This window comes from Thermobia domestica, chromosome 10, assembly GCF_964235325.1.
Source record: "Thermobia domestica chromosome 10, izTheDome1.hap1.1, whole genome shotgun sequence".
Lineage (NCBI taxonomy): Eukaryota > Metazoa > Arthropoda > Insecta > Zygentoma > Lepismatidae > Thermobia > Thermobia domestica.
Genome location: NC_137463.1, coordinates 105,799,038 through 105,812,043, shown reverse-complemented (window position 1 = coordinate 105,812,043; position 13,006 = coordinate 105,799,038). Strand labels below are relative to the sequence as shown.

Below are 13,006 nucleotides of genomic sequence, written 5' to 3'. Positions count from 1 at the left end.
CCATCTAGAGAAGTAAAGCAAGTAAGAGAGGACGCAAGCAAGTGAGGCCATGGCAGAAAATTAGACAGGGCTTAACTAAAAGTGGGTGGAACTCGAAGTGCAGTCACCTCCTCGTGGTGAGTTCTGGGTTATTTTGGACAAAGAATAAATGATCGTAAATGTTGATAATGAATTGCATTACAACAAAAGATAAATAAATAAGTAAATAAACTCTACTCTTAGCGTAAACAAAAACAAATCAATTTTTTGTGCATACAAATAAAAAAAACACAATCTTCTTGCCTTAAACGTTGAAATATGGCCAATTTAAGCGAACAACTGCACTGCGAAGAACTAAGTGAGATTTTGGAAGGTGAATTAGGTATAGTTCAAGCTGTTCCTATATATATATGGGTCATTTGCAAATAGATTGGCCTTTTGAAGTCTTTCAATAGTAAGTTAAAAAATTGTTTTTTAAAAATGAGTTCTTTTAGAGAGAGATATTATTTATAAATATATCAATCTCGTAATCAGTATTTTTTACATATTTCAAAATGATTTCATATATTTTGAGAGGAAAGATGAATAGAAATGTCATTCTCCTGGGTGTCCCTATGTACAAATATTACTAATAACTTTTGTATATTTTCTTTTGATGACAATTCTATTTCACAAATTTCACACACAATATTTGAAATACGTACATGGCAATTTTCCAATTCAAAAAGAGAAAGCAAAAAAATATTTTTATAATAATTTTTCTAACATCAAACTCTGTCCTTAATATTTCTGTCATTCTTCTGGGTGATTTCTTGTTTGCATGTACAAAATCGTAAGAGTTCATTTTTATACAGATAGTCCCTTCTATATCTGTGATATTGGCAACACTATTCAAATTGGGTGTTGAATCAGCCAGTTTCTAAGTAAGTGTACTGCGAAGTAGGTATATAATTATTTGCTGCATTTCCAGTCATTCTTCTGGTGAGTAATTTTTATTTGTTGTTAACAATATATAAATTATTTACCTTTCTTGAAAGGGACAAAACAGATATGTTTAAAATGAGTACACCATTTCATGTAACAGATGAATACGGTGTAAGATTTTAACGAAATGTTAGTGAAATGTCATTCTCCTGTCGTAATTACGCAGTCATTCTCCTGGCATTTTCGTGCCAGGAGAATGACCGACTAGCCAGGAGAATGGCAACTACTACGTTATCAGGAGTCAGACCACCCAGACGTTACTTATAAGGGATCTGAAGTGGACTTCCTTGTCACTTGCAGGTGACAAGAAAGAAGCAAAGTAATGAAGAGCGTCTTAAGGAAAAAAAGGAAGCTGAACGTCGAAGATATGAGAGACTGAAGCAAAAAGCTACGGAACATCCTTCCTTCGCTGCAGAATTAAAAGAAGTGTCCAAAATGAAATACCAAAGAAGACGGAAGAAAGGGCAGGTTAAGCTCATCAAAGATATATCAGAAAGGGAAAAGCGAATGAAGAGAAAACAGTGGCGTCGAAACACAGCAAGAATGAGATACAGGCGGAGAGTAGCTAGTAATACCAATATTTCTTGTGATATTATCCCACCAGACAGTGCTTCGGAATACAAGGATATTCCACATTCCCCAGAAATTGTGGCAGAAATTAGAAAGACAACAGAACATGAGGAAAAGAAAGTAAGAAGAGAAAAATTGCGAGTTGAGAGCAAAAGAAAAGTGATTAAACATCTGAAGAGAAAGTTGGATAAATAGAAACGGCTGCAAAGATTGAAAACGAAATTTTCTAGGGAAATTAACTCAAACAAAGAATTATTTTTAACTCCAAGAAAGAAAATAGGAAAGCTCATAGAAGAAATAGGAGTGAAATGAGAAAAGGATTTCTCTTTGGTGAAGTTATAAATCAACAGTTAACACAATCAGTTGAGACAATGAAGGGTGGAGGCTCGGAGAGAAAAAAACGAATGTTATATTTAATAACCAGAGGAAAAATATTTAAAACGTGTCGGATGTTGTCCGCAGCTGGATTTCTGAAGAGAGGATGCGTAAAAATGTTAGAGACAGAAAATACCAGAGTGCTCAAGACAGCTACTCTGAAACTTCAACGGGATATCATCTCGTTTTACGAACAAGACAGTATCAGTAGAATATTTCCAGGAAAAAAACGGATTATGTCAGTTCTAAGTGTGGAAAGCATCAACGAAGGGTATTGGAAGATGACATGACCACCTTATATACAAAGTATTTGAGAGATAACCCGAAAAGGAAATCTATCAGGTATAGCACATTTATCCGGTACCGGCCAAAATGGGTGACAAAAATGACTATCGGTTAAAGAGAGATGTGCAAATGTGTGAAGCATTCAAATATGGAAATGTTAATCAAAGCTCTCTACGCATGTGGCTGTTAGATGTGTCAAAACCAGACTCGATGTTAGAAATAATTTGCTGTGACTCACAAGAGAAACAATGTTTATTAAGAGAATGTGAAAGATGCAACAAGAAAACAACCATTTTCAAGGAATTTGATTATCATGACGCCGAATATTCAAAGTGGATCACAAAAACTGAAAATTATACAGATAGCAATGGATCGATCAAATCAGTGAAAAAAGTTGTTGTTAAAGAAAAAATAAATACGATAGTTTCAGAAATAACAAATGAGTTAATAGAAACAGTAGATGATTTTTCAAAGCATGTGGCTCGGTTAAGGCACTAACAAAATAGTTTAAGATTACAAAAAAAGACCATAACTCAAAGAGAAGCAATAATTCACATGGATTTTAGTGAGACTTATGCATGTAAGTATTCAGAAATACAGTCATTTAACTTTGGAGGATCAAGACAAGTGGCAATGCACACGGTGCTCGTTTATACCCGTGACAAAAGTATCTAACATTAATATACGAAGTTTTTGTACTCTGTCCAGTAACCTTCTACATGGAGTACCTGCGATTTGGGCCCATCTTCAACCAGTGATGAAAAAACTGTCTCCGACTATAGATATAATCCATTTTTGGAGTGACAGCCCTGTTACTCAATATAGGAATAACTTGATGTTTAGTGTTTTGTGAAGTGATTTTTTTTTAAAAATGTACCCACAAATATCTAAAGTCAGCTGGAACTATCATGAAGCTGGTCATGGTAAAGGTGCATCAGATGGTATTGGAGGCACATGCAAACGAATGCACAGGGTAAGGATATTGGTAACTCAGCAGCTTTAGTCAAGTGTTTAAAAGAAAGCATGCAAACTGTAATCATTGAAGAGATACCATCGGAAGACATTAAACAAATGCAACGCAAATTATCCAGAAGAAAGAAAACAATTAAAGGAACCATGCCTGTACGTCAAGTGGTCACTGAAAAGGACACAAGCAACAGACGATTGCTCAGAATGAGAATGCTGTCTTGTTTTAGTTGTACAGGCTATTGTTCTCACTATGAATTAGGTCAGTACTCTAATTCTCAAATTCCAACAGAAGAGAAATCTTGTGCAAACATACCTACTTTGAGACACATTAGAGAGGGAAAATCTATTCGTATTAATATAAAGGGTAGAAAAAGGTCATTTCAATACATTGCACTGTGTAGAAGTGATGTGAAGGATGGTGAAGTGAATGTTGAGTATCTTATTCAGTGTAATAAAGACACGAGACGATGGAGGAGGAACCTCAATGGTATTACTTACAGTTGCAATGTTTATGAAGTTACTGCAGTTCTTCCACAACCAGAAATTATTGTAAAAGGACAGCGTGAGTTCTATAAATTTTAAGTATAGAACGGTAAACAAGTACTCTGTGTAAGTTCTTTTAAATTTAATAATATATTTCCTTCTATAGTATTGCGAAAGCTAATGATCGGTCTCTTACATTTATTATTGAACACGGACAAAAGTCACAATCTTTCAGATAGAATCTTGTTTTATAGAAGTTATGTGAAAAATATATAAATTGCATTAAATTTGTACTTTCCAACAAACAAAGCTTGCATGATGAAACGGTATGTTTATTTTCAGACTTCTTGTCTAATAGCCGTCGAATGTGAATTTAAACTAGACTGAACGACTGTGATGCTACTGTTATATATCATTTTTGTAGAACATACAATATATCGATATTATATACGTTTGTATGCATCTTGTAATTAAAACTAAGTATTATGTCATATATTTCGCTTTATTATTTTATGTTCTCCCTATTCTTTATATAATAATATAATTTTAAACTTTGTTTCACGCTCTGACTTCTTTACTTTCTAACTATAGTTCAAGATTATCCTTGTATTATTCCCGGCGGGAGCTCATGTGGTTCGGATTCCACGTTAATCAGTAGGTCCACGTCTCATATTGCCTCGCTGCTGAACGGGACGTTAAACTCAAAATCAACTCTATCCTTGTATTAACGTTTAAGGTTATACGAGTCTCTGACTGCCAGTTATGAGCATAAAATTAAAACGTTGTCATTCTCCTGATGCCTGGATTTCTCTTTTTGCTGTAAAAATGGCGAAAACCTTAATTAATGAATTGGCCTCGACCATGAATGGTTTAAATGTTTAGCGCGTATTATGAGTGCTAATTATGAGAATGACATTTTAATTATTTAAGTTTCGCCGTTTTTAGTCTCCAAAAAGCCAATTTATTTGCAAATGACCCATATATATATATATATATATATATATGAGGCGTATAGTTTCTAAATCCGCCATCTCCAATTTTCAAAAAAAATGAGCTAAGTAGATTTACTGGTATTCCTTTCCATGCCCTACATGATGGTGAAAAGAGTTGTTTGAAATGTCGCCACCTCCACCCTCAATTACTGGTTTAAAGTTCAGGGTATTCTTCAAAAGCCGCCATCTACACTCAGCAGTGTGTTTCTAAACCTCATCATCTCGATTCTATTCTATTCTATGCTATGAATTGAAGACCGATGTTAATGAAAAAATGTTGCAAGATGTTGTTCAACTCCTAACGAAACACTTCGGGGAGAATTGGCGTGCTAATTCAAACTTAGCCATTTATGTTGATGCTGAAAAGAGACTGACTGCTTCAACAGAAGAAAGTGTAGATGAGGATTAGGCTGAATGCCAGTGTTTCGAACATGATTCTGATGAGAACTATATCTGAAAACAGTGTAAAGATCACTTTCAATCCTTTTCTTGTTGGTAAAGGTGGCATTTATTCCGAAGTTCCCATCCTGTTATGTCAGGCTATGTTAGGTTAGGTCCCAATGGGTTAGATTAGGTTAGTGAGGTGAGGTTAAGTAAGCTTATGTTAGGAAACGATATTTCTAAATGGGCTGGGGGGCCGTAAATAGCTAACGTACTATGATTATAGCTTCATTTTTTTTCCTTGTTTGTGCACATTATAATGTCACCCAACAAGTTAATATCGTTGTTTAGATTCAGTTTATCTCCATCTACTGTTCTGTTCTGAAATAGTTATCAGAAATTATAATAGTAATGACTTGGAAGCAAATAAACCCCCAAAAACTTAAGTACGTTTGTTTCAAAGTCCTCCATCTCCAAAAGTTGTTTTCAAAATCCGCCATCTCCAAACTGCTTTCTGCAATAACCGAGAAATGGGATGGGAGAGATTTTTGTCATTTGGTAGTTATAATGAATGTCCAGAAAGCAGTAAAGTATTTCTAAAAAGAAAATTTTATCTCACATAATCTCTGAGTTATCAGTTTTTCCTGTTTTTCTCGAAACCGTTTATGAAGGAGATGGCGGATTTAGAAACTATACGCCTCATATATAATATATGTGTGTGTGTTTTACACAGCCAAGAACATGAAATATTTTACCGTGTAGTTCGGGTTGCATACATAAAAAATAAAACCTTGATGCGGCACATGAAGGCGTTGACTAAAAATTCTGAAAAAAAATCTGGCACACTTTGCCCACTAAAAGACACCTTTTAACCGCTTCGCCGAATCGATTTTCGAAAAAAAAGTTGAAATTCGACCAACCCTAATAACATACACACACATACAGATATTATATACTATATTCGGATGTATGTATATAAATATATACTCGGACGTAACTCTGGAACGGCTAGAGGAATTTCGACCAAACTTGGTAGACGTATCATAATATTGATAACATTGTATCAAAAATTCTTTTGCAGACTTTTCTTGTACGCATGAAACTTCATCACAGCGTGACTCTCTTTTTGCGTGAAATCTATACTTTCTTACATTTATATTAACACTGGCAAGACTAAAACATTAAAGCTTTTAGAATATTTAAATAAAATCTGTTAAATTCAAATCATCTCAAATGAAATTGTCAGTCGTATGATGGAGGTAAACTCAAGACACGCTCGCACCTCTACGCACAGTTTTTAAACCTACTTCTTAAGAGCCTGCCTTACTAAAAATAATACAAAATTTACCATTTTCCTTTTGCTTGTTTATTCATCAGTGAAAGGAGATAATGAAATGCAAGTCACCACAATCATAGATAATGCTATTCTACAATGGAAAATATGAACCTGAAGAATTTTCAGTGTTGCCATCCATAAAAATTACAGTGTTGCCAGAAAAACAATTTCCCTAAAATCTAAGTTAAGGCAGCGACTAGAGGAGCAAACTCAACTGCATTTGGTTACGTATCATATTGTTTTGGTTTCCTGTGAACTACTTTTTAAATAATAGTTGTATTTAATTTGTAATAAACAAAATAGTTTTAACATACAGTTATTAAAACTAAATAATAATGTTAATTAAAAAGTAATTCACAAGAAACCAAGACAACATGATACGTAATCAAATACAGTTGAGTTCATTCCTTTACTCGCAGTCTTAACATAGATTTTAGGGAAATTGTTTTTCTGGCAACACTATAATTTATATGGATGGCAACACTGAATATTCTTCAGGTTCATATTTTCTGTTGTAGAATAGCATTATCTATGATTGTGGTAAGTTGCATTTCATTATCTCCTTTCACTGATGAATCATCAAGCAAAAGAAAATGATAAAGTTCGTATTATTTTTAGTGAGGCAGGCTCTTAAGTTTTTTTATTATCCTAAAGAGCGTAATCATAGGGCGTTTTTAAAATCATTTCATTTTTTTTTTTCAATAGTGTATTTAGTTTTGAATTTTTCATAGAAGGGAAACCCGTATACTTCAGCCTGCCACAAAATCGGAAATTAACCCAACAAGTTAAGTACTTTTATTAGTGCAATATAAAATAATAAAATATATAATGATACATTATCTGTCTAAAACTTTCCCTTATCAATCGAGTTACCTTGACTACTGTATTTTACTGTTAGCAAGGCAGTGGAAGCTATCTATTATAGCAAGATTAACTTCAAATTCTCTGTCTACCGCACCAACCGTGGGGGCTGTCCAAGTTCCTAAACAAAACACATGACTTCACTTTCTTTTATTGTATCAATGACCACCAATACACAAAGGATAGGCAGAGATTCTGCGATCCTTTCTTTATATCTGGTATTCTAGAAAATATGGGTCTCAAGCTTGTAAATAGAGAACACATCAGATTCTTATTTTAGTCTACAAAAATATTAGCGTTGATGTGGTAAACAGAATAGTTTAGTGCTGAAAAACGAAATAATAATAAATTAAAAAAAAAAAAAACTTTTGTGTACATCTTACGATGCCATGTGTAGGTGTTCTTGTGTAAAATTTTGCACGCGAGAGAATCTGAATTATTCTTCAGTGTTTTCAAGTTCCTCTCTTTCTGTTTGCAGAAAAATGACTTTTTTTTTGTGTGTGTGTGTGTGTTTAAAAATGAATACGACAAAACTATGTGGTGTTTCAATATAAATGACTTACATTGCAATTAAACCCTGGTATGTTCAGCCTATTAAGGACTGGGTAATTTTTTACTTTTTTTATTCACAGTCCCCTGCTCCATTCAACTAGCCTCCCAATTATTTTGCGACGCTGGGACAGTAACGATAGTTCCTAGTCCATCGAGAATCAACCCTTGGACCACGCGTAGTAACTATTTGGGTACACGAAGGTATAATGCGTGCATTATAGAATATAAATTACAAGACAGTCAAATTTCCGTGTTAATGAAATCATCTATAATTGCACCTAAGATATAATCAATATTACTATTATGTAAAGTATATTTTGTGAATACACACACAATTGTTATAACTATATTTAGAGTAAAAAGAATGTATGTATGCTGTTTCCAGTATTGTGGACTGATGAAGCCGTTCCTGGCCCCACTATGGCAACAGATCCAGCGAGTTTTTCCGTTATGCCACCACGTCCTTGGCGAAGACATGAAGAACAACTACTTCAAGAAGCGGCGCAAAGAGTGCTAAGTGGACGGAATATGAGTGCTGTTTCAAGAGACTTTGACATTCCTCGTACTACACTGCGAGACTACATGACACGGAGAGGAATAAAGCCATTACGACGTAGAAGAACTTAAAACATTGTTGGAAACTTGATAACTAATTTAATTGAGTGTCATGTGAAAATAGCGATTAACATAACCTGATCATTCAGTGAGGTGTGATGTACATTGAAGTTTTCTTTCACCGTATTTACCTGTCGACAAGTAATCTTTGCCCGATGTTAGGGCTAAAGCAAGAAAATTTATATTTTGTTTACTACTGTCTGAACAAAGCAATTAAGTACGTTGTACCAAAGGACTACAATAAAAGTTCATACTTTCCCATGAGTAGTTTTTTTTTTCCTAATTTTATATTCATCATGTAATAGCATAGATGTTACGTAGGATTTGTTCAGTATCAATTACATTGTGGTTGTAACAATAATATTTTTACTGTTATTTTTCATAAATTCTGTTTTTATTCTTACTCATCAAATAAAGTAAGAGAATCATTATGTTGCGAGCACTTAATTAAACAAACAATTGAGAATACAGGGTGTCTATCGGCCATGAAAGTCAAGACAAAGTCACGAAATTTAGCTTTTGGGTCACGATTTTTTAAATCTGTACAAATGTAAGTACGGACTGGAAAATTTTTGTTATATAAAACGTCAAAATTCACCACCAAAAATGTCTATGGTTGCCTTTAGACGGTACCAAATCGCAAGCAAAGCACGCTTCTATCGCATGCATGAAAATTCGGCCCAAATTCGCTCTTGAGAATGTTACTAAATTTAACCCTTTTAAATTTTATGGGAACTATAGTTTCCATGGAGCAGTGCCTTCTTTTTAGGCTTAAAAATGAACCAATAAAGCTTTTTACCTCGGATTTTTTGCTTTCTGAAGCATAGAAGCATTGTAGAACGTGTTTCGTGGGGAGTTTTTGCATCTCGGGGTCATGACGTCATAAGCGGAAATATATATATATATTGTTACACCTAAGTACATTATTTTGTAGCGGGCTTACTTTTGCAGCTAGAAGATTGAAATTTTGTACAAACATTTAGTGTATACCCTAGTATTTACCATATTTTTCAGCTCTGTACCTTAACATGGGCGGAGTCCAGAGGGGTGACAAGGGGGGGAAGTGCGAATTTTTTCAGGGAAATTTAAAAAAAAAATACGATGTGAAAGAGTGTTCCATTCTGAAGAGAACGAGCTATGAACCATGGTCCTAGGTTAATTAGGGACGTGTCAGGAAATTTTTATCTGAGACCCTGTATAAGCAGGCATGTGCAATATTCTGGGAGTATGCGTGGCACATTGGTAAATATTTTTCCGCCCTTATTTCTCAAGATAGGAGCCTGGAATTTTGTACACGCAGTCAGCATACCAGTTGCTGCTTCCTGAATTTTTTCTGATGTCTGCGTTAAAAAAGGGCGGCTCCAGAGGGAGAAAACTGGGGAAAGGGATTTTTCTTGTTAAAAAATCCCTTCCCGATTTATTCGCTTTGTATACACGATGAAGAGATGTGAGTAGTACCGTCTGAAAGGTTGTTCTATTCTGAAAAGAACGAGCTATGAACCATGATCCTAGGTTAATTAGGGACGTGTCAGGAAATTTTTATCTGAGACCTTGTATAAGCAGGCATGTGCAATATTCTGGGAATATGCGTAGCACATTGGTAAATGTTTTTCCCGCCCTTATTTCTCAAGATAGGAGCCTGGAATTTTGTACACGCAGTCAACATACCAGTTGCTGCTTCCTGAATTTTTTCTGATGTCTGCGTTGAAAAAGGGCGGCTCCAGAGGGAGAAAACTGGGGAAAGGGATTTTTCTTGTTAAAAATTCCCTTTCTTCCCGATTTACTCGCTTTATATACACAATGGAAAGATGCGAATAGTACCGTCTGAAAAGTTGTTCTATTCTGAAAAGAACGAGCTATACACCATGATCCTAGATTAATTAGGGACGTCTCAGAAAATTTTTAATTTCATCCGGGTCATTTAAGGTGAAATGGGGCATATTTCTGATGTCCGCGTTAACAGGGGCGGCTCAAGAGGGCCCCAAAATTTAAAACGAAGGATTTATTAAAGAAAAGGTGAGGGATTTCTGCATTTTTCCCTCAGATGCATCATAGGGACATTTGAATAGTACTTTTGAAAAGGTAAGCTCTATTCTGAAGAGAACGAGGTATAAACCATGATCCTAGGGTAAATAGGGACGTGTCAAGAAATTTTAAAGTTACATTTTGTGTTTTTAGGCCTATTTTGGGTGCATTTTTGATGCTTTTCCACATAGGTAAAAAGATTTTCCCTCCCTTACTATTCAGCCTATGAGAACAAAATTTGGTACAATTGTTTAGTACATTAAGTAGTATTTAAAAAAAAAAGAGTCGTGCGTAGACCCATGTGGGGTCCAGAGGGCTCCAAACATTTTTTTAAATCCCAAAATTCCCGATTTTCCCTCATATTTTCCCTCCGGTACATCATAGGGACATGTAAGTAAGTGGTGCTGTTTGAAAGACTGTTCCATTCTGAAAAGAACGAGCTATGAACCATGATCCTAGGGTAAATAGGGATGAAATTGTCGCTGCTTATCTCAGACTCGAGAAAAACGCCAAAAAAGGCCAGAATTTAAAAGGGTTAATGGTTTGGTAAAGAAAAGGTTACGAAAAAGTCACGAAATTTCATTTTGGAATTTTAGTAGACACCCTGTAATAGAAGCATCTTGTGAGCTCTTTAAAACAGTACATAATTGCAAAGCTTCCTTCCAATTGGCTGCTTTGGTTATCAATTCATTGGCTGTAGCATCGTGTCGGTGTTACAGAAAATTCTGTTCCAGATTATTTATTTATTTATTTATTAACTTTGTTCCTTTTCGGTCATTATTTATTTTGGCCGAAGTTATATAAATTGCATGTATTTCTTCCTCACTTTCTGAAACCTTTTAACTTCACATATAACACCAGTGAATTATGATGCAGTTATGACACATCGTTAATGCTGTATTTGTCGACATTTTCGGATATACTCCTTACACGACTAAGTATTTCTTAGTTCTACTATTAAAAAAATATATATATATCTGCACTGAGAATTGAACATTATATTTTATTGAACTAGAAGCCACCTTTGAGATTGATATACTTAGTGCAATATTCCTGTAATAATTGAATACCTGATAGAAGACGGTCTTGATTCGGTCTTTGAACTTGATTTCATGAAAGATTATAATTTGATTATTCGCGTTGATGTAGAGAATATGAAATAGTTGGATTGTGCCTGAGATGTTTCCTACTTTTGCTCACGGCATACATGCTTAGCAAAGAGTTTTATCATACCTAAGTAGAAGTACTATCAATATTTATCCAATATTTTGTGGAATACGCTAAATAAATTAGTGCGTAACATACTAAGTAATTTTGTTCTAAATGATCAGTTATTGTACCGAAAACGCATTATTGCCATTAACCATATGCCTGATTGACGTAGCAGCGTTAAACCTAAAAGCTTTTGATTGTGTATTTTTTTCCCCCCTGATTTCATAAATGCTATGAGAACCTTTCAATTACAAATCTATAAGTTCTTTTAATTTATATATCTTGTTGGAAATTAAATATTTACTAGCTGAACCTGTTCTCTGGACAGCGCATCATTCACATATGAATTTCTTTGTCATTCCTTACGACTTCTGTGCATGTCCATTTACAAACAGAAGTGAAGGACGTCTTAATAAAAATCGGCAATAAAGGGAAGATTTTTCAATATCTCGAACTGTTTGGAAGATTTGAGCCTACTTTCGGTTGGAGTTTCTGATTCATGTATAATCAGTGTTTTGTTTCTTCTTGCATGCAATATATAATAAACAAATCATTACACACACAATTAATTATAATGTGAGTGATATATGGTGTCCATTGGACAAAACACTCCAAACAAATAAAGATTCATCTTGGACTGGAGAAATGGTTATTCTTCGGTTTTCATCATTTGGCCATGAAATAAACGCTGGAGAGAGAATACTAACCTCATATATAAATGTTTGGTGTTGGAATGTATAACTCGTAGGATGTGATGCTTTACTTTTTAAAATTCCAATACTTTCTGTGCACCTCTAAAAAAATTAATAAAGAAATAACTTTTTTAAAAAGAATATTCAATTAGAACTGAACAATCTACACAAAATTTGCAATCGATCATTGAAAACGGCATGTTTCTAGAGTTTGTGGTTTCCGTGATATCATTGTCAAAATAATTGGCCACAAACGTATAAACGTCCACAAACTTTTCGTGACCACAAACATATAAACCTTAGCATTTTAATATATTGGTAGTTAGACCGGTATTATTTGTTTACGAGAATCCGCTATATTGTAATTTGTTAAGCAGCCCTTCAGTTTAGCAGGCAAGTGCCGAATTGTCATGTGTAAATTTTCATGTCCACTTTATGGAAGCTTCCAGAATATACTGATTAAGTATATGTCAAATAGCCGGAGCTGTTGAGCCAATGCTACTTTGGCTAAGAGTAAATTTATCTTGCGATAATAGTTTAATTATTGTGAATAAATTGTTGTACGTTACAAGATATATACAAAAAGAAACAGAAAGAAAAATAGAAAGAAAGAACAAGAAAGCTGTTTTGCTGTGTAAGAACATTCATGAAATTTACTCATATTTTTTTTTTGTTAATAAGTGTTATGTTTATAT

The 13,006-nt window shown here is 34.4% G+C and overlaps 1 protein-coding gene across 9 annotated transcripts in view; it reads left to right on the top strand.

The window, feature by feature from the left end:
* The window catches only part of LOC145662627 (uncharacterized), a 257,675-nt gene that overhangs the window by 151,033 nt on the left and 93,636 nt on the right, over positions 1-13,006 (top strand). For 3 of the 9 annotated variants that reach the window (XM_081728393.1, XM_081728383.1, XM_081728375.1), the window contains one exon: positions 8,153-12,912. The exons of the other annotated variants lie outside the window; for them this stretch is intronic. In XM_081728393.1, coding sequence (XP_081584519.1) covers positions 8,153-8,394 — 242 coding nt within the window. In that variant the 3' untranslated portion in view covers positions 8,395-12,912. Of the gene's footprint in view, positions 1-8,152; positions 12,913-13,006 lie in introns of those variants that run through there. 9 annotated transcript variants of the gene reach the window in all.